The sequence below is a fragment of the Harpia harpyja genome, chromosome 11 (assembly GCF_026419915.1).
Source record: "Harpia harpyja isolate bHarHar1 chromosome 11, bHarHar1 primary haplotype, whole genome shotgun sequence".
Classification (NCBI taxonomy): Eukaryota; Metazoa; Chordata; class Aves; order Accipitriformes; family Accipitridae; genus Harpia; species Harpia harpyja.
Window position 1 is genome coordinate 838,819 of NC_068950.1, and position 24,795 is coordinate 863,613.

General features: G+C 44.7%; 1 protein-coding gene across 1 annotated transcript in view; it reads right to left on the reverse strand.

Moving 5' to 3' along the window:
• Positions 1-24,795, reverse strand: part of SBNO2 (strawberry notch homolog 2) — a 67,474-nt gene that overhangs the window by 33,642 nt on the left and 9,037 nt on the right. The window contains exons 2-4 of the mRNA XM_052800942.1: positions 20,335-20,558; positions 19,134-19,213; positions 12,042-12,165 (exon numbers count right to left, since the gene is read on the reverse strand). Of these exons, the coding sequence (XP_052656902.1) occupies positions 12,042-12,165; positions 19,134-19,213; positions 20,335-20,460 (330 nt within the window). The 5' untranslated portion in view covers positions 20,461-20,558. The remainder of the gene's footprint in view (positions 1-12,041; positions 12,166-19,133; positions 19,214-20,334; positions 20,559-24,795) is intronic.

Sequence of the window (24,795 nt, forward strand, 5' to 3'; positions counted from 1 at the left end):
AGTGTTTAGTCATGAAGGAGAGTGCTCTTACTTCCTCTAAGTACAAGGGCTGACTTTCAGGAAATGATGCCTGCTTGGTAAGTCAGTGAAATTACTGGCAATGCGATGAGAATTACTGTATGTGGTGTAATTCAACCACAGATACACTGTAAACAAAGCTGTGCTCCGTGGCGGTGCGGCCAGACATGGGGCAGGAGAGGTCCGGGCAGGAGCCTGGCTCCCCCTGGCCGATTGCCCCCCCGGTCACCAAAGAAAACACCAGCATTTGCCCCACAGCAGCCCCTGCTTTGGGGCTGGGGGTTCCTGCCCTCCTGATTTCAGGGGCTCAGATGAAGTTATCAAACTGAAAAAGATTATGAAAAGTATTCACAAGTTGTTTCTTTCCCCCTCCCAAGACCCATGTGCTTTCTTTTGTCTTCAGTATCTGCCCCACCCCAAATATTGCAATTAGAACATAAAAAGGAGTAGCCATTTTCTTAACTTTCTTTTCTAGATCATTGTTATTTCTCCGTGTCCAGGAACATCGCCTTCTTTTTCTAAGGCCTTCCCTTTTAACTTTAACAGTTTTGGTAACAAAAATAAGTAAAATTTCTGGTGGGAAATGGAAAAAGGCACAAAAAGGGGACATCTGAAAGGGATTTGGTCGTCACAAGCTTAAGGGAAGTCTGCTCCGACACAGTCTGAGGCTGAAGAAGAAGTGAATTTGCCAGAGTACCCACTGCCCTCCAGAAAAAACATGAGAACTTTTCTGTTTGCTTTGTGTGCAAGAGGTTCCTGTTTGCTTCTCCCTAGCACAGCCCGCAGCAGCATCGGTGCCGGGCTCTGGCCGTGGGGTTAGTGCCCCCGAGCTCCCCAGGCAGTGCCCAGGGGCTGCTCCGGCGCAAACCGGGGCTGGACACTGCACCACTCCATGTCCAGGAGCAGAGCTACGCTGCTAAACGCTCTCAGGCAGCCATGCCGCCAGAGGAGGGCAGGGAGAGGGACTCAACCTGGCCGGCAAACCCGGCAGAGCACGAACCCAGCAGTGCAGATGCATGTGCTGAGGACGGGGAGAAGAGCGCTGGCTGCTGATCTCTCCGTTCCTGCTCCGAGTCTTTCCACGCAACCACGGCAGGGCCTCAAGTGAAACGCAGCTCGTCACTGTTCTGCGTTAGAGCCAGCGCTTGGTGCCTGCTGTCATTGCTGATACAAGAGCTCTTGGGACTTTGTGCCAAGAACTGCTGGAAAATCCCACATTGCAAGGCACTTCTGTCACTCCATAGTTCTGTTTTTTGAGAAGACAGCAAAGGCCCTACCAGGCTGCAAGAGATGAGAGTGGAAAATGAGGTGCTCTCCAACCCCTCTGAGAATCAGGGGAGACAAAGCAGAGGAGGATAGTTTTGCTTTACGACATTGGATGAGCACAGAGGACCGGCCCCTGCAAGGAAGACACACTAAGTCCCGGGGCTGAAAAACCACCTGCAGGACACAAACCCACAACGGGGCTCATTTCCAAGGGCAGCTGGGTACACGGCACAACCCACTGCAGCACAGCAGTTCCACAGGGATTAATACATTAATAGCCCTTAATAATGAGGATCCACATTCCACTGTGCAAAACACCTAGTACAGAAGAGTTTTTTCAATAAGCAAATGGGAAAGAAGAATGCCTTTCCCCAGGCACTCGGACTGCAGCCAGGGATGCTGGTACCACGGTCAGAGAAAGTGAGGAAAGGGCAACCCCAGCAGCCCTCATCCCGGGAGGAGCCGGAGCATCGCTGCTGGGCTCTTCCTGTTATTAGAGCACATTTCACCTCTCGGTGAAGGCTGCGAGCAACAGTTACACGAGTGCTGCTACGGAAGAGGCATTCTGCAGGAACTGTGGTGAAAATGAAGGCTTTGGTTTCTGTGGGCAGCTGGTTTGGGGTGGAGAAAGGCAGTGGGTTTTCACTGCTGCTTTTATCTGAATTTGATTGTATTTAATTAGCTGGTAGTGCCCTGGAGCTTGGGATAGGTGCTTTAATGATACATTTGAAGTAGAGACCAAATACATTTTTTTAAATGTCTTAATTAGTGACTTGCTGGTGACTGCCTTGCTGTGTGACCTTGATTAAACCACCAACTCTTGCCTAAGACTACCAAGGTCTTGCTATTTATGCAACCTTTAAAAAGCAGGTGGTTTATTTCCTCTTCCTTTTCTGTTAGACAAATAGGACAAAATGTAGGCAACAAAACTGGACCGCCAAAAGGAAGCAAGATGTAGGACATTGTTATAGATAACCAGGACTGCTAAATTGATTTTGCAAGACCGCAGTAATATAATCACAGAAGATAAGATAACCCATGAGAAACCGCCACCTAGAATTTTAACAACCTGTCCTAGGGGAGAAGACATGCCACAGCATTTCTGCTCTCCACAATTAATTCGTGAACACGCATACTGACAGACAGGGACTGGAAAGCAGAATTATTCCAGCATTCACATGAATTTGACTTACCGTCTTCCAGCAAAATCTGAAATGTACAACTGTCCTGCTTTCAGCTGGGATAGAGTTAATGTTCTTTCTAGTAGCTGGTATAGTGTTATGTTTTGGATTTAGTAGGAGAATAATGTTGATAACACACTGATGTTTTCAGTTGTTGCTAAGTAGTGTTTATACCAAGTCAAGGGTTTTTCAGCTTCTCATGCCCAGCCAGCAAGAAGGCTGGAGGGGCACAAGAAGTTGGGAGGGGACACAGCCAGGACAGCTGACCCAAACTGGCCAAAGGAATATTCCATACCATCATGCCTACTATATAAACCTGGGGGAAGGGGGAAGGGGGGTAGATCACTGCTCGGGAACTAACTGGGCATCGGTCGGCAAGTGGGGAGCAATTGCATTGTGCATCACTTGTTTTGTATATTCCAATTCTTTTATTATTGTCATTTTATTATTGTTATTATCATTATTATTCTCTTCCTTTTTGTCCTATTAAACTGTTCTTATCTCAATCCATAAGTTTAACTTTTTTTCCCCCCGATTCTCTCCTCCATCCCACTGGGTGGGGGGGAAATGAGCAAGCGGCTATGTGGTGCTTAAGTTGCTAGTTGGGGTTAAAGCACGACAGCAACCCAGTTAGTTACTTTGTTGGGTAACCTTCACAGCATCCTCTACCACCTCCTAATCACTGACCTACAGGACAGGTTCCTGAACACACTGATGGTTTCTCGAAAGCATTTGCTGAACTTCTAGGAAAGCACAAATACAAATCAATATAGACTAGCACACCTGCACAGAAGACCTGGCAGCTCATCACCCTCACATAACCAAAGAGCCCGGGACCAAATTTCCTAAAATACTTAGCTGCCAAAAGATGGGGTTTTCAGACGTGTCCAAGCACACTCCAGGCTCAGCTTCCTGACTCAGTGAGACACTTGTGAAAAAAGCCATCAGGCCCCTGAATGTGTCTGAAAGCCAAACTGCTGGGTACCCATCCCACGCAAACAGGCAGCTGCAGGGATACCTGAGCAATGCCTAGGACACATAATCAGTTCACAGCAATGTGTCTTGGAAAAATAAGTCTAAGAGTAGCTAAAGGGTGGAAGAGTACTAAATACCTGCACGCTACAGTTTGTCCTAACAAGGTTGGGTTTTCTTCAGAGGGATGAAAGATGGGAGAGTACGTATTGTACAGACCATGCCCTGCTTTTCCTGTTCCCACGACATGACTGGTTTCACCCAGCTGGGTGCAAGGCTTTGCTTTGCATTTTGGCTGTTTTGAGAACCAAGAGCCATTCCTGCCATGCACAGGGCAGCCTCTCCTCTAGTTTCAAAAGCGAGCGAGAGGAAGCAAGGTGCATGGTGAGTGACTGCACTGAGAGGCTTTGACAAGTTGAGACCACAAATGGCTTATTTTTAAAACAGATGCTAAGAACAAGGATAACGAAGCAGCTGGTAGGTATTTTATAACCAGAGATGAAATTCAGTGTGTGCGAGGGGGGTGTTCGGATCTGCAAGCCCTGCCAGCACACGGCTCCCTTGAGGACTGGAAATTTGGAAGGCAACTGCTGCTTGTCAGGAATGGGGAGAGGACCAGGAGACAGCCTGCCACTGAGCAAGCGCAGAGGGGAACTCCCAGGCTGGTGTTCCTCCTTAAAGTAAGGAGAAACCAGAAAAACTCAGGAAGCATAAAGGAAAGCCAGTGAAAGAGTAAACTCTTGCAGGTGATCCTGAAAGCTGGAGGAAACCAGTGCATGGCAGCAGGCAGTGAGATGCTGTGACTCAGGGAATAACACACATATGAGGCCGGGGAAAGAAAAATGACTGAAGAAGGTGTTCATGTCGGAGGCAGTATTTCTTGTGGTGACTGCTGTGGTAGGACCACTGGTGTTTTGAGTGCATTATGGATCAGGACACACAGTGACCGCCAGCGGAACTGGAGACAGGGAAACTCACTCAATCAGACTGACTCAGACCCATTCTGCTTTGAATTAAAGCATCTATTTTAAAACATCTCCCAGTGGTCTGCTATTAAATTATATTACCAGCATTTTTTAAGAGCACTCTGTTTCAGACCAGTACTTTTCCCGCTTTTGTTAGCTTTACAAAGGGGAGGAGGCAGAGAACAGTGCTTTGCCAAGAACTTCAGAACGCAGTTCTCCATTACCTCCTGGGCTTTTTCTCCTGCCTAGAGGTGGACATCACTGTCTGAAGGCAGCAATACAGATGAAAACTAACAAGTCTGGAATAGGGGAGACGCCAGAGCCCTCCAGGCCCTCATAGCCCCTCCCTAGGGCATCCCAGCCAGCTCCTGCAATCCACAGCCAAGCACGACTGACAACAAGTTATGCCTCAAAAGCAGAATTACTCTCACTTAACCACAGGTATCTCCACCTGAGATAGTCCCAAGAGCTCCCCTTATACATGGAAGGGAAAGATTTACTCCTGAAGTACAGTTCATCCAACCAAAAGGAGATATTGCTTTAGAATAACATCAGCTGCATCCCAGACATGTCCCCTCCTCCTCGGTAGCCAGCTCAGGGTGGCTAAATCAGACGATCAGAGCAAACCAAGCACTCAGTCGGTGAATCCTGCGCTGATGCCTGAGCCCTTGAAGGAGAGGGTTGCAGCACCCGCACATACCTGCCTGCTCTGGCCCTTCGCCATGAACCCCGTGCAGGGGCACCGACCAGCTACTGGCATGCCTGTCTCCAGCACGGCTGACCTTCACACACCTCACAACCGAAGCAGCCAAACCCTTCACACGTGCTGACAGCCCGGGCTGATGCCACTGTCTCCTCGTACACCGATGGCAATACTCGCTCAGCTCCAAGTTGGGAGCTCAGGTGGGTGTGTGGCCATGTTATCTGGTGGATCATCTCAAAACGCATCATCTGACGGATCATCACCCAGGCACCCTACACGCGGTGAGCCACAGCGAGGCAGGAGCCCACACCGAGAGCAGGGCAGTAGCACACACACAAGTACCACACTCACGGCCATCCTGCTGGGGAGTGCACGCTCTCATCACCAACACAATTTCACCGTACTTACTGTAACTAGGTCAGATTAGCCATTATAATCACAGCCTTCATTTTTCTAAACAAAGGCCTGAAGTAACTGTTAGGCATCTCACCGAAAGTGTTTATAAAGTGTAATTACATCAGCCAAAACCCCAACCCTGGAGTGCAAAAACAGAGACATGAGCATGTAAAGCAACTTGTTCATAAAATGCTTCAAAGGCACCAGAGCCAGCTAACTGTCTTAAAATTGATTTTAATATCTGTATTCCCTGCAGACATAACTCCAGGACAGCGATAGGTAGGAAGTTCCAGGACGTTTCTTATTCCAGGAAACTCTTCATTTCAGTCAGAACCAAGTCTTTCATATAATATAATTTAATAACTGTTATATTGATTTCTCTTAAATCACCACAGCTCTGTGCACTGAAGCACTTTTAAAAATTAATACTTTTTTTTAAGAGTAGGTTAATTTCTCCCCCCCTCCCTTTAACAAGAAAGATTAATAGGAGATTGCAAGGGTCTGGTAGTGAAAAGAGGGCTGGTTTATGATTAACACATGTGGTCAAGAGCCCCCATACACCACAAGCAGATCAAACAAGGCTGTAACTGCATCTTTACGGCATTACTGCAAATGACCCTACCCAAGAGCAGCCGATTCCTCCCTGCCCCCACAAGCTAAATCAATCTGGACTGACCTCCTTCCTCCAGTCCAAGCACAACTCAAATTTTAAAAAGGGTACCCCAGTTTCCTGCCAAAGCATTTATACGTGGAGCTGCTTCACTGAGGAGAAAAGGAAGGAGCTTCTGCAGAGTCCCCTTGCACACCTGCTGTGTCCACACCTTCCACGCTCAACAGGAGCCGCTCACCCTCGCTCCAAAAAGATAGGTTTTATTTTTCAGTGTAACCTATGGCAGATGAAGTCAGAAGAGGTGGCTTCTGTGCGTTCAGAAAAGTTCTGTTCTGGATAGTCACAAGGGGCCAGTCAAATTAAGTTAAGAAAAGGGAAATACAGATTGACTATCAGAAACAGGCAGGTTCATTTTAGATAACAAAAGGCTCAGAGGAAATGGGCAGAGTCGTGTGTTTTAATTCTAAACAGGATAGAACAGTGAAGTTTAAAGAAAAATCTGTGGTGGCTAAGAGCAGCAAGTATTTACATGAGAGGTATGCTTTTCTAGAACAGGCTGCTCTGCTTTTTATGATACAGCTCTGGGGACAGACTACAGCTCAACACACGCACCTGCCAAGGGACAGCAGATGCCAAATCCTCCTGGATTTAGTGTTTTGTTGTGGCAATTAACAGCTCTTACCACCAGTGACACAAGATAGCATTGATATGATAAAAATGCCTTTGCAGCAGAATTACTGCACACAAGCACTGGACTCCAACTCACCAGCACCTGAGACTGAAGAAATAAACAGCAGAAAATGAGGGAAGCAATGGAAATCAAAACCTGCTTCTCTTCAGAACTTTGATTTCTAAGGACATGTGTGCAGTCAGTAGACTTTTTCCATAAGGAGATGACACCACAGGGCTGGGGCAAGACTTTGGCTTAAAACAACACTTCCCAAGATCAAGAAATGCTATCAGACCCCAATATGGCCTCATATAACTATTTTCTAAACCTCAGTTTAAGCCACTTGTTTATATAAAGAATGCCAATAGACCGGCAAGGATGAATCACCCAAGAGCAAGCCAAAAAACAAAAATATTGGGGAGGAAACAAGTTCAAGTTCACATTACGCTGTTCTCACCATGGAAATGAAGCACCTTTTCCAATATGCAGAAGTCCATTCAGCGAGGCTGCTGCAGTGCACATAGAAATCGCTCTTCACCAGACCCAAGCAGCAGCAGCGAATGATTCGACTAAAAAGAAGTTCCCAGTGCAATTAACAAACGTGGCAACACCCATTCATGGCACCCTCAGGCCAGCAAAGCCTTTACACTCTGAAGGGCCAGTTGAGGGCCTCCAAAACAAAATACAGAGAGAAGATGCAGGGAAAGCAAATGCCAGTGCTGGAGGAAAACACTTCAGCCTTTCCACTCTCTGAACCCTCAAGTCCCCCAAACCATAGGGCACGTGAACAATCCTCCAATCATTGCCACCAACAGAAAGTGTTTACTACACAAATACCTCAGAATCATTAGTCATTTGCTCTTTAGACCTTTTAAACCCTTTTTCAGTATTCCTTGAAAACTCTTTAAGGAGACAAACTGCCTACAGGCTACGCAGTCCGAGGCCAGGTTGGAGTCCCGCTGCAGCCCAGAACGGCTACAGGTACGTTTTGGGGAGGCAGCATCCATCGGCTCGCTGTCAGATCACACACGGGGATTACAAAGCACCACTCCTGATCAGAGATGACACTTCCATCTCCTTCCTCTGCACCCCTCAGGACAGCATGCGGAAGTCAAGCACTGGCAGGCTGCTGAGTTACACAAAGGGCTGTAACCCAAGGGGATACCAAGCTCTCCTATGCTGTTAAACTATCACAGATCAGATTTTGGTATCTGAGCAAAGACAAGAGAATAGTCTGTATTCATGTATGAAGGTAGCACAAGTTCTCACATAAGCATCCAATCTACCTTGTCTGCCCAGCGACCACAGATTTAATCAAGAATCTCTTACCAAAGCATGCAGCAGACTCCTCATGTTCTCTCTCTGGTTTCACTCCTCTGTTTGCCATGGTCATAACAGCACAAACTTTAACGGGACTTGCCACTCCTACCACCGCACTAGGCAAGTATGGAAAAGATAGGTACTTTCCTATACAGTCACCTGGAAAGAGGTAACCACCCAAGCTGCTCCCACACCTTCTGAATGGCACGGTTCAGCTTTCCAGACAGATAGTTAATATTTAACAGTGTGGCATCTGGGACAGCAAGAAATCAGTAAAGTGGAAAATATTGCTGAAGCAAGGGATGGAAAAGCTCCAGGACGCTCCCAGATGACTCCATACTGATGCCACTGCCTCCAGTTAAATGCCTGCTGCTCTACCAGATCCAAGCTCTAATTCTCGCTCCTGTGAAAAAATCATCAGCTTTTCTTTGGATGAGCAATGACTAGTAGTTCAGAAAGCCCTAGGCTTTATCAATGGATTTCCAGGTTAGTGCTTATTGCAATCTAATATGTGAGAGCACTAGAAGCAAACTATGTAGAAAGCTCAAAAGTCAAAAGCCGAGTGTTCAGAAAGGTTCATCTGGCTCTGTACTTCAGCAGGACAAGCCATTTGAGCTAGAGGATGACTATAAAGACTGAAATGCCTCTTAGAGAGACAGAGCACACCACTAGCATTATTTCACATTAATAGGCACTGTCACACCAGACACCTGGTGAGCATTCATGTCCATCTGCCCTGTGGCAGCTCTAGACAGACACCATCCCTCTGAGGTACGAACTCAATCAGATCAGTTTCAGATTGGAAAACAAAGCTCTAACAAAGGTCATACTCACCGTTTCTCAGTTTCAGAGCACACAGGGTGACACATCACTGCCTTGGGTTCTCTGTGGGAATCTCCAGAAAGCCCCAAGCAGTAATGCTCAGTGCAAAGGCTTACAGACAACCACCAAACAGGACAGAAAAGCACCCATAAAAATGCTCTGTTCCTCATGGGAACGTACATCGCACTACCTGCTATTACATGGTACAATACCCGAGCAAAACAACTGGCTTGGCTGTGTTAGATTCAGAGAAGGAGACTATTGTTTCTATACTTGAAGCAGAATACTTGCAAGCACATTGTAATAGGTGCAGTCTCACAACAGTTGGCTTGGAAAGAAAGAGTCCAAGCACAAGCGTAACTGCCTACAATGACTTTGCTCCCATCCGTCACTTCCTCTCCAAAAGGACAAGAGTGGCACAAGAATTATTTCTTGTTCTGGAAATTATTTGAGGTCACTTATGCCTGGTTTGTCTTAGAGCCCTCCTGCTCTTTTATGACCTAGCCAACACAAAGAAGCATCTCCTTTTCATAAAGAATCTCCAAAAATCTGCTCTTCCAAGCTGGCTGAGATCAATTTCTGTGATGCAGCAGGGGAAGGAAGCTGATCGACCACTTAGATACTAGAAAATACGTAAGTTAAAGAAATAATTAAGCCCTTTTCCCGTTAAACCCATCAGCCAGACTACACCAGACCTGCAAGCTGAGACCTATGGAGAGGATCCCTCTCCTTCTTCCCATCGCAGCCTGTTAAATGGCTTCCACAAGTTGATGAGATCACACTTCTGTCTCATTTCTCCTGCAATTAATTCCGCAAGGGGCAAAGATCAATGCTATTATGATTCATTTACTTATCTGGTTTTATCCAGTTAGAAGACTCTGGTCAACAGCTACTGGTGACTGACCAGACCCGCTGCATCAGGCAAGTCACTAACATGAGGCACTCCCAGCAGCTTTGCTCAGGGAGTTGAACTGGGACTACCACACCAGTGGCTCACCTCAGAAGGCACAAATCCCCAGCATATGTAAATCCAAACCTCCAGAAATCAGAGCCCCAAGGAGGTTCAAAACCTCTCTTTAGCCATGCCAAGAAAATAAAAGCACAACTGGCGGGAATTAACACATCCCCCTCAAGAAGAGGGGAAATGCATCAATTTGCTGCTGCATCAATTAATGAACCATGCAGGAAGAAGAGACAGATTACAAAGGAGAAAGTTTCTGTTTATACGTGTGTCTTGACATTCAGCAGTTACTGAAAATAAAATACATTCAAAAGTGCACAGCAGCTTAACAGGGCCTACTGAAGTATTTCTTGGTGTGTCAAAGCACGATGTTAGCACAAAGTACATCCGTACTGCCCCAGTTTATCCTTGTGTCTCCCTTGTGCTGTTTTCAGCAATTTAGGGTTACGTTGTGAGGCATGCTTAGAATTAATAGTGAAACATCTAGAAAGGTCAGTCTTCACCTGAACACAGAAGAGGGGATAGAAACCCCAAACTCTGCTCCATCTCACACAACACCCAAACAGTGCCCCAGTGCTTATATGTCACACCAAGTCACAAACCTGAGGCAGACAACTGTGATGTTCAGATTAGCTAGTTCCCACACTCAAAGGAAGCTTGGCTCTGCTGGTAAGCTTCTTTGTGAACAGAAAAAACCAAAACTTTTAGTGAAACAAGTTTGACTTATAGATGACATAGATGAAGATTTTGAAGAGAGCCCATGATTTTGCACACCTTAAAGGTTCCTTTGAGACCCTTCAAGCACCCCTGAGGCTTGAAGGTCCAATCTGTCAGCAGCTGATGAGCCCCCAACCAACCTGTTTATCAGGTCTCATTAGAAGACCTTAAGCATACTAAAACAAACAAACAAACAAACAAAAACAATCGCTAATTTCTAATATAAGCTCCCTGTAGCATTGTCTGACCACAAAAGCTATTCTGGACATGGCTTGAAGCATGTGTCCATCCCAGAGCACTGCCACTGCCCTGCTCCTTCTCGTGTTTCTTGTCTGATGGGAGAGTCATGCTCAAGCGACAGTTCAGGACACAAGTCAGGGGCTGAAAGTAAAGGGGTGCCCTGTAACTCTGCCTGTACTCCTCCTCCTTGGCTACTTCCCGCAGGGTTTTGAAGCATGGCAGGCTGTGCCCTTTGCCTACCTGAGGCAGGATGCTGGACTGCGTCTGGCACCTGCATGCTTCCCAGATAACCAGAACAGCGACTTACTGAGATAGGGGAGCTGAGACTAGGGAGTTCATTCAGTTTGGCTGTTGCCTTGATAGGTCAGAGCAGGGTAACATTCTGCAGTTTTACTCACTATGTATCTTCAGATGCTGGGGGAAACCCTAACGCAAAGAACTTACACAGCCAGACACTGATAATATCTGTATTAACTCCTAGAAAGGATATAGCTAGTCTGTTCTTCATGCCAAGTCAGCTCTGTCAGATCAGTTGCTTTCCAGTCTTTACTGACCAATTTTATCACGAGATGATGCCAAAAGCCAGTGCAACATTTCAAAAACTCCATGGAAAGAGCTCCTTCCCACCCAGAGAGATGCCTGAGGTGAGGATGCCTCTTGGTCCCTAGAGATGCCAAATGAACCAAGCTGACTATTCATTCCTCCCACACTTCAGCCCTGCAAAAAATAAACTGGCTCCAATCTCAATTTGCTAGGCACTGAGTTGATGTAATCCCTAAATATTCACTATTCAGGAATCCACCACTTGTAATCAGTGAGAACGCACATGCAACATACGCAAGTGAAGAGTGTTTCTGGAGGCAAATGACTTAATTGTCTGAAGCATGTTCAAATTCATACTTACCTATACCCTCCTGCAAACGGGATTCTCCCACGCACTTGCAGTGTTTGTGTTAAACATCACTTTAAAAGACAGAAGCAATTTTACCACAGAGAAGCTCCTACCAAGCCAACAGATAGCTTCTGAATTGCTGCTGTTAGAGAATCTATCCCAATTGCACACAATTCCTGTCAGGTTCTGGACAAATTTAAGACATTGCCCGCCTCTTCCTTTCCCCTCAATAAGGCAATACTGAAAAATAAAACCCATCACCATAAAGTACCATTCTCCCCCAAAGCCATCAATAGCTATGTACTTACCTGAGGAAAATCACCATTTTTTGGTAAGAAGTCAGTGGGGTCCACAGATGCATAGTTTGTATCCAAGAAATGTGGTCTGCTGATGGAATTCATATAAAAATCGTGAGGGGAATTAAAATATTGCCTGTAAGGAAATGGGAAAAGCAGTTATTTCCTGTCAGTCCTGAGTATTTCTCAGGTTGCTTCAGACTCCATCATCAGCAGTGAAGCTGCAAATGTGGGATGACACATACAGGAGACTGATATTAAAAAAAGCTGTGTTTATCCAAAAGAGAAAGCTAGGCAAAATAATACATCTACCAGTTATATCCTACTTCCCAAACTCAGTAGTGCAAGAGTCCGGAAAGCTGTATTGAGAATTCAATTCTCGGCAGTTTGTGTAAACCGGGAAGGATTTAATAGATAAAAATGGTCTGCAGGACTAAATAATATTTCAGTCCTGACAACAAAGCAAAATTAAGCCTCTGAGATGTCCCAGTGCCAAGCGTTTGACGGGTGTGATGGAACCTGACAATCGCACTACATAAGGACAAGCATCAAGTTTCTCAGAAATATCACACCCGAACGCTAGTTCGGGCCATAAAACTGAAACAGCCCTGCAAACTAGCACAGACAGGGAAAGAAAACACCGCCCTTTGCACACCCTCAACGGGGAGGTTTACTGCTCACAGATCTTAACTTAAAGACAGATAAAAATGGAAGGGTTAGGGACATGCAACCCTAGACAGAACTATGAGCCCAGACAGAGATGAATTATGGATGTAACTGATCATACCTAGTTACAAAGCAAGTTCTCTGCTGAACTAACAAGTGAAAAAAACAAAGGTCTTCCAACTGCTCCCTCCTGGGTAGGGCACATGCCAGTGCTTCCTCCTGCCTCCCTGCCCCCAGCTCTGGCTTCCTCTGAGCAGAGAGGAGGTAAGAATTGCAAAAAAGCAGTCAATTCCCCTCCTCCTTCCCAGGAGTAGCCTCTGGCCTGTATCGATTGTCTTCTGGTTTTGCTATTACACAGGCAAGCCCTTTCCCTCTCCTGCAGGAGCAAGGAATGTGCTTCGTAATCTTTCCCGTAAGGGCTATGCACTCACTGCTTGGGCAATCGCCACCCAACACGTTTGCATGCTGGAACCACTAAAACGTTTCACCCGATCTGACTGGTTTCCTCTTGTGGCAAGTTGTATGTTCTTCATATGCCAGAGTTACAGAACCCACAGCAATAAACTTTAACAAGGCACTGGAGGGGGAGGGAGAAACAAAATTTAAAAAGAAATACTACCCAGGAGCCGAGCTAGGGAATGACTGCACTGCCAAAGCACTATTAAGCAATTAAAATGCCATGTGTGGCTAGCAGCTCATTAATACACCATGCTTAACATTTACATATGTATTTATGTGCAAACACAGTTATCTCGCTCTGCTAAATATATTTTCCTGCTCTTTTTTCATCATTAAAGATAATACACTCAAAAAGGAACAGCTCCCTCCTCTTTTCCTTCTTCTCAGTGCTGCCACTGTTTTACCTACTGCAGAGATACACCAAAACAGTGACCTAACTCTGTGCAAATGCAGAGAGGTGGATTTAGCACACCTGCACCTAATAGCTCTGACAACCCAGCACTGACTCTTGGCTCCTCCTAATCCATTCAGGCAAATTAAAATCTGTGCATAGATTCTGGGAATGAATATATTTACACACAGGGAAAGGCTTGTTTAAATTGCTTTCAAGTTGAAACTGCTGTGGTCTCACTGTCTCTCTTGCACGAGGACAGAGCTTGGCCAGCGCTAACGAACTAACCAGGGAAGGGGAAAACTATTTTTACCGGAAAAGTGAACATAGCCTCCTATTTCACCAGCACCTCATGGTCCAGACAAGAGTCAGTTAAGGTAACAGGAAGGAGACCAAGACTGCCCCAACCTCCCTGGCCTGAACTGCTGTGGAATGACCAGCTCTGGTATGTTATTTTGCTTCCCTTAATCTTGGTTTTCAAATCTGTGAATGTGAGATGCACTTTCTTCTTGCAGTCTGAAACGAGAGCCAACAGCAACTCAGTGCACTGCTTTGAGATCCTCTTAGGAAAGCCAGCAAGTACGCAGTGTTTGCTAAAGTCCTTTTGGTACCTTTGGTGCTGTGCTTTACCTTTCTTTGAATAAGAGCTTAAAGATATTCACCCTCATTTGAAGAGCTGGCATAAAGCCACTGACAAGTTAGCTTGAATTAAACTGGGGGAAAAAAAACCCCCACATGTTAACTGAAAGAATCAAATACGTGAACCTTGCTACATTGCCAAAGCAAAGATGTGAAAACAGCCTCATAGCAAGATTGCCCTGTATGTACCTGCTCACCCTCTCCAGGATTTAGTTACTGGTAAACTGCTCCATGGAAGCTACTCTGGGTCAACAGCTTCCCCTCAGAGGCCAAGGGTGTTCACTGGATAACTAAAAATCATTTTAGAAAGGAAATTTATACTGGGTTTAATCACACTGGATTGACAAAAGACTGCCCATTTGCACTCATATCCTAAGATCTGACTTCAAGTTGCAGCACTGAATAAGGAACTGGGTGTCCTGGACAATAGAAAATTCCACCTGTATTTATCAGCTCCAACACTGCAAGCCATGTCCTGTCATGGAGACACTCGGCTTGCTCATGAAGAGCGAGGCTCCAGCTAACCTGGCCCATCCCCAAGCCAAAAGCCCTCTGATCAAACTGGGAAGACTGCCAGGGACACACACAACTGAGGTCCATCCAACGGTTGTGGGCAAGTGCTACACCAGTCCCTTTCAGGACACTGATTCACTTTAACCATTGAGGTTGGCTCTTGAAGCAATCAAGGCCCTACATCAATTACTAACATCATAATAATTAAATACATATGCTTATTATTTAGTCAGTGAAACTCATCTCTTCTGTGCTGAGATCAGAGTTTAATGAGTTAATGCTAGGGAGTTTGGAGTCATCTTATTTTACTTCTTTCAGCTGCAGAAAACCAAGTGCTGATCTTGCTGAATAAAACCAGACTTTAACCCAAATGACTAAACGCATTTAGTCGTAAGTTCTTAGAGAAACTATTCTGCACTAAGGTAAAGTTTAGTCCAGAGAAGCGCTGTGCTTTTCAGACAGAAGAGGCTGCACTGGCTCCAACCAGCCCCCCAGAAGAAGAATGCTCCATTGCAACTCAGCCAGCATCAACACCACTTTGCTTTGTGGAAAGGTAGCCACTCCAATGAAACCACACAGACAAAAAGGAAGGAATGCTGGTCTCCCACTTCTGTTTGAGCTCTGTTTCACAAAAGAGGGAATCTAGCTGAAGAGCTCAGTTTGAAGAAATCAGCATTTCATTCTGTGAAGAAGAGGTTATGTGTGCTGACCCAGTACATGTCCTTCAACAGGTACTGGGTAAGAAAAATAAGCATCTGCTCCCTGCCACACAAGCAAAACAAGCCAATAAAGCCAAGCCCAAAAATTCAACTGTAAGAAAAAAGAACCTTTAGAAATCTAACTAGAGGGACATTTCCCTGCAGGAAAACGTGAAGGAAAGCACATGAAGGTGTGCAATGTTCAGAATCCAACGAGCACCAACAGTCTTACTGCAGAGAGGTTTCCTACCCTTCTTTAGGCAATAAAGCAGCTAGCCCAGTGAAATTCTTTCATCCCTGAGTCCTGGGACGTTATGAGCTGGGTGGGGAGCATCTTTGGATTATATCAAGTTCGGACAATTGCTCTGAAGAGCAAGACTCTGTTTTTTGCTGCCACCCACTCTAAACATAGCAGCAGTGGAACAGTTTGGTACAAGGCAAACCTGAGCTGACATCTGACTGACTCAAATCATTTGATGTCAATCCAGGCAGTGGATCTCAGGGTAAGGCTATTTCACATACTCCAGAAGAAGGTTATTGGGTAGAGAGGTTTTGTTGGGTTGTTTTGGTTTGGTTTTTTTCTTTTGTAAAGAAATTGATAATTTTCTTCCATTTTCCTGAAGCCCAAGACTTTCAACAACAGGAACACACTGTGGACAGGCTCTTACAGGAATCCACATCTCAGAGGTGAGCAATGCAATGCATATCCCTCCCAGAAGATGGGTCTCCATATTTTGACAGCTTAAGCTTGCTAGAACAACACTTGTTTAGACTATTGTAATATTGTGCCTGCCTCATGTGCTTCATACCAGGTGCTCATCCACGCATCTGATGCCCTTCTAGGGCCATGCTGCAACTTCACTGGAGACCTCCTACATGTATTTTGGCCAGACTTTATGCTCTGATGTTATAGCCCTCCATTCAGAGATGCGAACTGCACATCTCAGGCCAGCAGAAGATCAGAGACGAGCTGGCGAGGTCAGAGGCTGCCTCAGCATCGGTTTGGCAGTCTTCTTCCCCATCATTAGACCAATTCATGTTTTTCAAAGCCTACTTTACTATTTTAGCAAGGAATACTCCATATGTAAGTGGCAAAGTGGAAAAGGGCATGAAAATGGCAAGAAAAGGGGGTTGTGTGTTTTGAAAACTGAGGAAGAAAGCTTTGCTCCAAGTTTTGAGAAATACTTTTTTGCAGATGTGTGACACCACTTCCAACAGCACAAGTGGACTGACCCAGATTTCCCTGAAGCAAGGAATGTATTGAGCCTACAGCTGCAAAGGAAGCGCAGCTCTTCAGGGATAATTGCCTTAGAAATGAACTGAGCTACAGCTCTTCCCTGCAGGGGACCTAAACCTCATTTGTTCTTTCAGCAAGGTTTAATACACTGTTTACATTTTTCAGGTTAAGAAAATCTGAAACAAAGAGGCAAGCTTTGGTATCTTTTAAAGAAATTCTCTAGCATGAAAGTTAACTACTGAAAAGAAACAGGAAAAACCTGCTTCAGGATAAAGCTGTTGCTATGAGAATAAGCCACGTCCAAACACAGCCACTTGCAAATGAGATTTCTTCTGCAAGGATTTTGAAGAGAAACTCGTACTAACTCTAATGCCATCTGCATTTTTCTATTTTACAACACGGGCTATGATTACAACTCCCTTTAAAATCCCATTTTTCAATGTTTCCATCCCTTTCAGGATTACTACCTGTAACGCCCTAACCCTAAATCCACCTAAAAATATATTCAGCTGCAGTTTTCAAATACAGAAGGACAGACTTTTCTTGTGAAATACAGATATGGAAAATTTCACCTGAAAGGTAATTTTTTACAGTTACCAGGATATGAAAAACAGGAAGCTAAAGGTGCAGCCTTGGCTAAATCATTCTCTAGCAAATAATCACTACAATAAGCCTCATTTCCAAAAGTAACTATAGCAAAGTCAACAAGTTTACATTTGCGTTAAATGCACAGGCATGTCTTTGCAGGATCAAGGCTATAACGTTTCCAGCAGAGTTGACATGAGCAGCAGGGCAGCACTAAACAGGAAGAAAGTGAGGGGCAAAACCAGAACAAATGGTCAAAGAAAAAAACCCAACACAATAGATAAACACGATCTAATCTTGTGGTTCAATACAGCAAAACAGAAAATCTGTTATAGCTCTCTTGAGGACTCACAAAGTGTAATTTACAGGAATCATGCTTAAAAAGTACACCCTCTTCCAATCAGAGACAGGCTAGCTAAGAGCAAACTGGTAACTCCTCTCAAATTCTCACTTTGGGAGTAACTAGCAAGACACAGCTCCATTCAGCACCTGTGGGACAGCTTCTTGGTAATCTTACATCAAGAACTGCCCTATTCTACCCACCCGATCATTGCCGGCTAGCTCACTCTGCAGAATGAGGTGGACCAGGCACACGAGAAGCAAGCAGAACTAACACAGAGACAAAACACGTCTCATCCCTCTGAACAGAGGAGCTGATTCTCACTGCTGCCAGCCAGGCTGGAACTCTAGATGCTTATGAGGATGGATCTCTGCTTTTCCATGAAGATGCTAAAATCCCTTCAGGAAGGAGGTTAAACTAAATCCTCGAGCACCTGGAACACAGTTATTAGCTCACGATATCAAGTTCTGTTTCTTTTATTTTTCCTTCCTCCCACCTCTGACCTAAATAAAAACACATCCTGTACATCTGTGCCACTCCCTGTATTCACAAAGAGATCAAAGCAGCCGTCAATCAGCCTTCAAACCTTATTCCCAACAATCAGCATCTCCCAGTCCAAACAGAGTTCCACCCAAATGGCACAAGGCCACTTTATGTTGTCCCAAACATCTCCTGTCATATCCTACCTTCTGATCCAGGATGGAGGTTCATCACAAAGGGGGAAAAGGAAGAGCAATGTTTATTGTTATGCAAAGATCCCTCAAAAATGCTATTTAGCGTATGTAATCTAGAAAAGTTTTTGCACTGAATCTAAAAAGCACATAGCTGATGCCTTTCCCATCAGACAGGGACACTGTTACTACACAAAGGTTACTGAAACCCATCACAACTCTGCTTTACAGCACTAAACTGTGCCAAGTAAAGCTGCCTAGTATACAGAAGTCAGTCACAATTTCTCACACAAGCACATACTCATCACCTCACACCTTGTGGGATGAGGTTATCAGTGAAGAACATCCGTTATAACCAGAGGAAGAAGTCATGACTCTTGATGAACTCTGGGTTGTGCAGTTAGGGGCTGTGCACGTTTTTTTAATATAGACATGAGATGGTAGCATTTAGTCAGCTTCCAGTCACCTACACAGCAAAAGATTTTAACTTCACCAGTAAGTCTGCCACCTGGTACTGCTAATACCTTCTTACTTGTCTGCACCATTTGATTAAAACTAGAGATAGCATGATGTATTTGCTCAGCTAGATGCTGCTAATGGGGTGTTTTTAAGAACTCCATTAGTGGAATAAATCCAGGCTAAAACAAGGCTGTTCCTCCCTTATAGCAGCCTCCAGGTTTACCAGAAATCAAAATTTTTACTTTTTTTTTTTTTTAAAAAAAAAGCTGTTTGCTGCTTTTCCCCAAGATGTAGCAGTTTATGAAATGCCACAAGATCACTGTGTGATGCAATTATTTCCCCATCAGTTAGTGAAAAAAAGTAAACAAGAAAAGCAGTAAAGAAACAGTTGAATCATGGGGTGTGCAAGAGCAGTGGGGAATTATAAAAAGGAGAACAGCACTCACTGGTTTTCACTTGGGAAAGATGAGGTTGGGAAAGAGGCAGGGTAGCAGCTACTCCATGAGTCGGCAGCCAGCATGGAATTCTGAAAAGAGAAATCAGAACAGTTACAGCAGCAGAAGTCTGGCACGATTACCTGCAGCTGCAGATCTGAGGCCAGGCTCATGACTTCTCTCCCTCAGTGCTTTCTATAAGCAGAGGTGGCTCTTCATCTCTCATAGTAGGAGAAATTGAGTGCTACACTCCAGTTTCAGCTTTTGAACCTACTTTCCTATTACTGTCCCCAGAAGGACAATAGGGTCAGTCCCCTTTCCTAGCCCTTTAACCTCAGTCTCTGCAGAAAGCAAGCACCAACCCATTAACTTGAAATTGGCTTGCATAGGTAAACACCCAAAACCATCATTCTTTTATTTTTGCCTCCCCACCTCCCTCAACAGTCTCCAACATTAATGGGAAGCTTTTAGCTCAGCATGTACCACCAATACAATCATGGAAAGAATACAGTATCTTATTACTCAGCTACAGATCAGTCTTTCATCTGTCCTTTTTTGTGTCCAAAGCAATGATACCTCATGCTTGAAGAAACATGCACTTGGTGAAATGGGCCTCTTTTTTTAACCTCTATATTCCTATACGTGACAAAACTCAAACAAGAGTTATGAACAAACAGAAAACTGCAGGAACATGTAAGCTATTTTGGGATAGAGGTTTGCTTTTTGCCCTGTTGAGAATAAATGCATCAGGGACCTGGTCTTGTTTTAGCAGCCATATCAGGACAAATACACCCCTATTCATCTCTGCCACTCTCAAAAAAGGCACAGCTGGACCCAGCAATAGATTTAGTGTGTCTCAGAGAGACCAGCTGGGATAGAAACAAAGTTTGCAATTCTGCATAAACTCTTTAGTCCTTTCCTGAGGCGCCTGGCACCTACCAGCTTTTAGAGAGGCATTGTTTTAGTCACAGCCCTGTTTTCCTCCTCCCAATTCAAAGGCAGTAGACAGCCATCACCTCAACCCTCCTGAATTCCCAATCAATACTTCATGTCCCTGGACAGCTGCCTAGAAAGTCTGGTAAATAGCTCCTGTAAATGTGCACAAGGACTCCCAGGATTTGACAGGCTGGAGTGCTCTGCTCAGACCCCTTCTGGTGATACCCTCCAAACAGCTTCTCCCTACCCCTCCCCGAGAAGCTGTTGGGGCCCTTACCTCCATGGCTGGCACAGCGAGCTGCGAGCGGAGGCCGGGGATGCTGTAGAGTGTATTGCCTGACTGCTGGTGCTCGTGCTGCGGATAGTTCTTCCCCCCGTCCATGGCAGGGTGTGCTGAGGGCATCAGCCTGTGTCCTGCCGCATGAAGTCCTCAGGGCAGGTGGAACAGGCTACGGAGTGGTGGAAGGTTCTTTATCTGTGCTCTTCACCCTGCACCATGTCCTAGGGTGGAAAAGAAATGCTCATTTAAATTTTAAGAAAGGGGAGGAAAAAAAACCCCACTTCTAAGACCAAACGTAGCTAAGAGATCAGTAAACAGACATCAGTCTGTGAAATGCCTGCTGCCTCTTTATAAAAGAGAGGTTTTTACTGGGAAACAGGGTTCTCAAATATCACCACACCTGGAATTCACCCAGACCTGCAAACTTACATTAAACACACCTCTCTGCCTTACTGCAAACACACTGCAGAAGTCTGGCAGATCATCACAATCATCTGTGATTTTTGCAGTAGACACACAACTGTTTTTTAGCTTGAGGAATTTTCTTGTCTAATATACAAAAAGATTCTGCCCTTCTGTGCAAACTCATGACAATCAATTCCCCCAAATCACTTGCTTTCATGAAAACATGCTACGTAGGTGGAACATCATTCCACGGAGTACCGATGGCTGTGCTGAGCAACGAGTGAATCACCTCGCACGGTCAGAGTGTGCTCACATCTCTGATCTCGCTGTACTTTGATGTCTCCCTAATTTCACAGCAGATGTTCAGTGTGCACTAATACTTTTCGCCACTGCTATGCACAAAGGTCAAACTGGATAGTATACTTTTAGCATTAATACTATTAATCTAACAAATACAAGAACTTACCAGCTGTCTTGCATTTTCCCTGTTGCTAGCAAGATGAGATTTCAGAATCATGCTTGCTAAAGCAAGAGTACTGTTCTGGCAGGGATTAATGACACGATAAGACATTGCCTTCAGTGCAACTTCTCAGACAAAACCTCCAAAGTAAGTTCTGATTTTTTTTTCCTTGCTAAATTCTCCATAACCCCAAAGGACACCAATTTCCAATTTGATTTAATGGATTTAAAAAGAGATGGTAAAAGCAACCTATACAACCAGAGGAGCAAGCGAAAACCATCTGTGACATCTCTACTTCCTCTGCACCTTTCTTGGCCCCTCTTCTGCCTCCCATGACCCTGTCTGCCACCAGAAGCCCACAGCATGACAGCCAAGTAAAAGAAACTTGCCAATATGTTCTCATCCAGCAAGCTAGCCAAGCAGAAAAACTAAGTAGCACAAACTGAAGCTGCAATTTAAAACACACCAGCTTTGATCATTTAGAAGATACTATTTGCTAGAAGTAGTATTTTTGAAAAGTCATTTCTGAGTCAGAGTCCCTTTAAAAATAAGTGACCTTTCACCAGACAAAATTATTTCTGCATTTGTAATGGAAAGCGAAATTAAAGTGACTCTTTCTTTCTCTGGTGGCAGCAGCCATGCCAGGATTGCCCTCCGAGCGTGGCTCACGTGCATGCTGCAGAACTCGCAGGGGACTAACGACATCTCCTCCAAGGCCAGGGTGGAGAGGCTGACACAGACCCCTCTATGAAAAGTGACCAGGCAAAGCCCTCGCATTTGGGGGACTTTCTGGGTGAAGAGCAGAGACCGACGATCCTGCTGCCTCTGCTCCTCTAACAAATTGCAGGCACACAAATGCCTTCACAAGACGTGGGTTTCCAGACTGAATTAAATCATTTGCCAGAGGCTAAGCACTTTGCGGTCTAAAGAAGTATTCCCCCTCTTATTTTAGCTAAAGAGGTAGTCACACTGGGATGCACATGGTTTATGTAAGCTCACAAGCCCGTGCTGGATGAAAGCTGTGGCTCATCAGGGTGGGGCTGCAGAGCAGAAGGCAACTTCCCCAGGAGCAGACTGGCCAGCAGTGGCTTTAAACAGACTGCAGAGTTTGCCAATCCAATCTTTGCCTCTTCCCACAGCCTGACAAATTGTAAAAAACCAAAAAGGGGAGAAAAAAAAAAAAAGAAAGAAAGAAACTAAGTGACCAAGACGCCTTTAGGTGCAAGCTTTTTCCTTAGGAAAGCACAATGAAACATCACCTCCAGAGAATAAAGTTCATGCACCAGCAGAAGTAACACCAGGCTACCTGAAAAGATCATTAAGCTACAAAAATCTCAGACCATTTTAATTAATCGCTGACAGAATAAATACTCTTCACAAAGGCCTGGGATCACCTAGATCCTTTTCACTGGCTTTATTTCACCAGAGATTTACTGCAGTCTCATTCTTTTACAAGCAGAGGGTTTCTTTTTACTACACCATAAAATCCACACTCAGGCTTTATAGTCCATAAGCCCAGGAGCAAAAAATAGCTAAAAACACTTAGCTAGCACCCCAGCATCCTAATTAATATTGTTATACTGGCCTCAGGCCTCTTGATTTATTAGCCAAACATTTGCACCAGAGTTCCCCAAATGCAGCCTGTCAACCACTTGTAGTCTTGAAGCCTCATTAGAAGCTGCTTAATCACGGCTTTCCTTGACAAAAGTCAGCTCACCAGCACGGCTGCAGAAGCAGCAGCATTACTAGCGGGTGCTCTGGCCCCACTCACGCACGAATTAAGAGTTGATGCTGAAGTCCTATTATTTAAGGAAAACCTGCTTTACATTACATCTCCTGAAGACAAAGGGCTGCAGATTAATTTCCCCAGGCAGCCCAACATTCACCTCCCATCAAGTGGCTCTGCACACAAAAGACTGTGAAGACATTAAAATATTCAAGGACTTCTTCCTCCCAAGCCACATGATTTATTGCAACAGAACTCACAAACAGGGATGCATAAATGCACACTTTGACCCCACGCCCATTGTGAAGAGATGCAGTAAAAAGCTTCACCAGCGAGAAATGAAACAACCTCTGCTTCAGCATGATAGCTACACAATCGTCCCAGGGGATGCTTTCCTCTCTGGGCTTTAGGGCTGCTTTCTTCTCTTCCTTTAAATTGTTCTCTGATGCCACTCGTGGTCCACAAGAGATCCTATGAAATTTTAAGTTACATCTAAGGAAGAAAGTAATAACAGGCAGGACAAACTTTTATCATGACTCCACTTATCTCCAGTGCACAAAACGGATGAAATTGAAGGGTTTGCTTAAAAAAATAGCCCTGCTTCATTCGTTCTTCCAATCATAAAATTCACAGCTTTTCTTCTTGTCTTAGTGTATTTGACAAGAGGACTTAGATTATAAATTAAGCCTGTGCTACAACATCCCAATCCCCAAATGAAGCAGTGGGGAGCAGAGACCTACAATGAGGTTTGTTTTCCACTTCCATCAACCTGCTCGAAGATCCTCCAGCCTTCCAGCTCAAGAGAAAGGGAGACAAAAGTAAAGACTTCACGAGGTTTTCTTCAAATGCTATACAGAGCTACAAATGGCATAGTTTGGGGTTTTGGGGGGGAGGGTCCTTTTTTTTTTTTTTTTTTTAAAGATTACCTTTAAATACTGCTCAGCTGTTCCTGAACAGAGCTGGTGAGGTTTGCTGATCTAAGGGTCAACATCACAGACTGCTTTAGAGATACCAATATCTTCTGGTGCCTTTAACATACTGCATCTGTTCTTTTCACCAGAGACTTCAGGGGTCTTGCTGCCTTTTTTTTTTTCCCCTATTTGTAACAGCTTTCGATAGGAAATCAGAAGCAGTTATTCCCGTAACAGCTGTAGCAAATATACAGCTTTACTTACACATCCAAAGTGACTTATGAAGGGTAAAATCAATAGCAGAATTTCTCCCTGCCTGCTCTACATTATCTTGTGCCTTGACAACACCAGATTTCACTAGCCAGATTCTCTGCAGAGCAGTGCCTTTCTCTAAAACAGCATTAGTTCCTTAGCAAAATTCTTGCACGATAGATCATACCCAATTAGTAAAATGAAGGAAAACTGCTTAAGGAACTGTAAACTTCTACGCTTGAGCAATATTCAGATGGTAAAAGGCAACACATTGAATCTGCATGACATAATTCCTCTGAAGAGATCAAAGTGAACAGCAGTCCAGCCTTATAGATGGGCAACCCAAAAACTAGAGATCTTTTGTTTGGAGATGCCAAGAAAATCAGTAACACAGTTAATGATGAAACCCAGATGTTGTGGACTCCCAGTCTTGTCCTCTAGGCCACACCAAGAGGATGAATCCCCTCAACCTTTTCTAGTTAACCAAAAACAAAACAGTGCACTGCTGGAGAAACATTACCTTAATGCACAAATATCACATGACAGCTCTAATAACCATCCCAAGGCTGCTATGAACTGTCCACCCACATGAGCTCCTTGCTAGTTCCAACAAATTCAATCATGCCCTGTCACCATTTACTTATACAGAATGAACCACTAAAAAAGTCTTGAGTACAAACATGGAAATAAGAAAGCTGGAATAC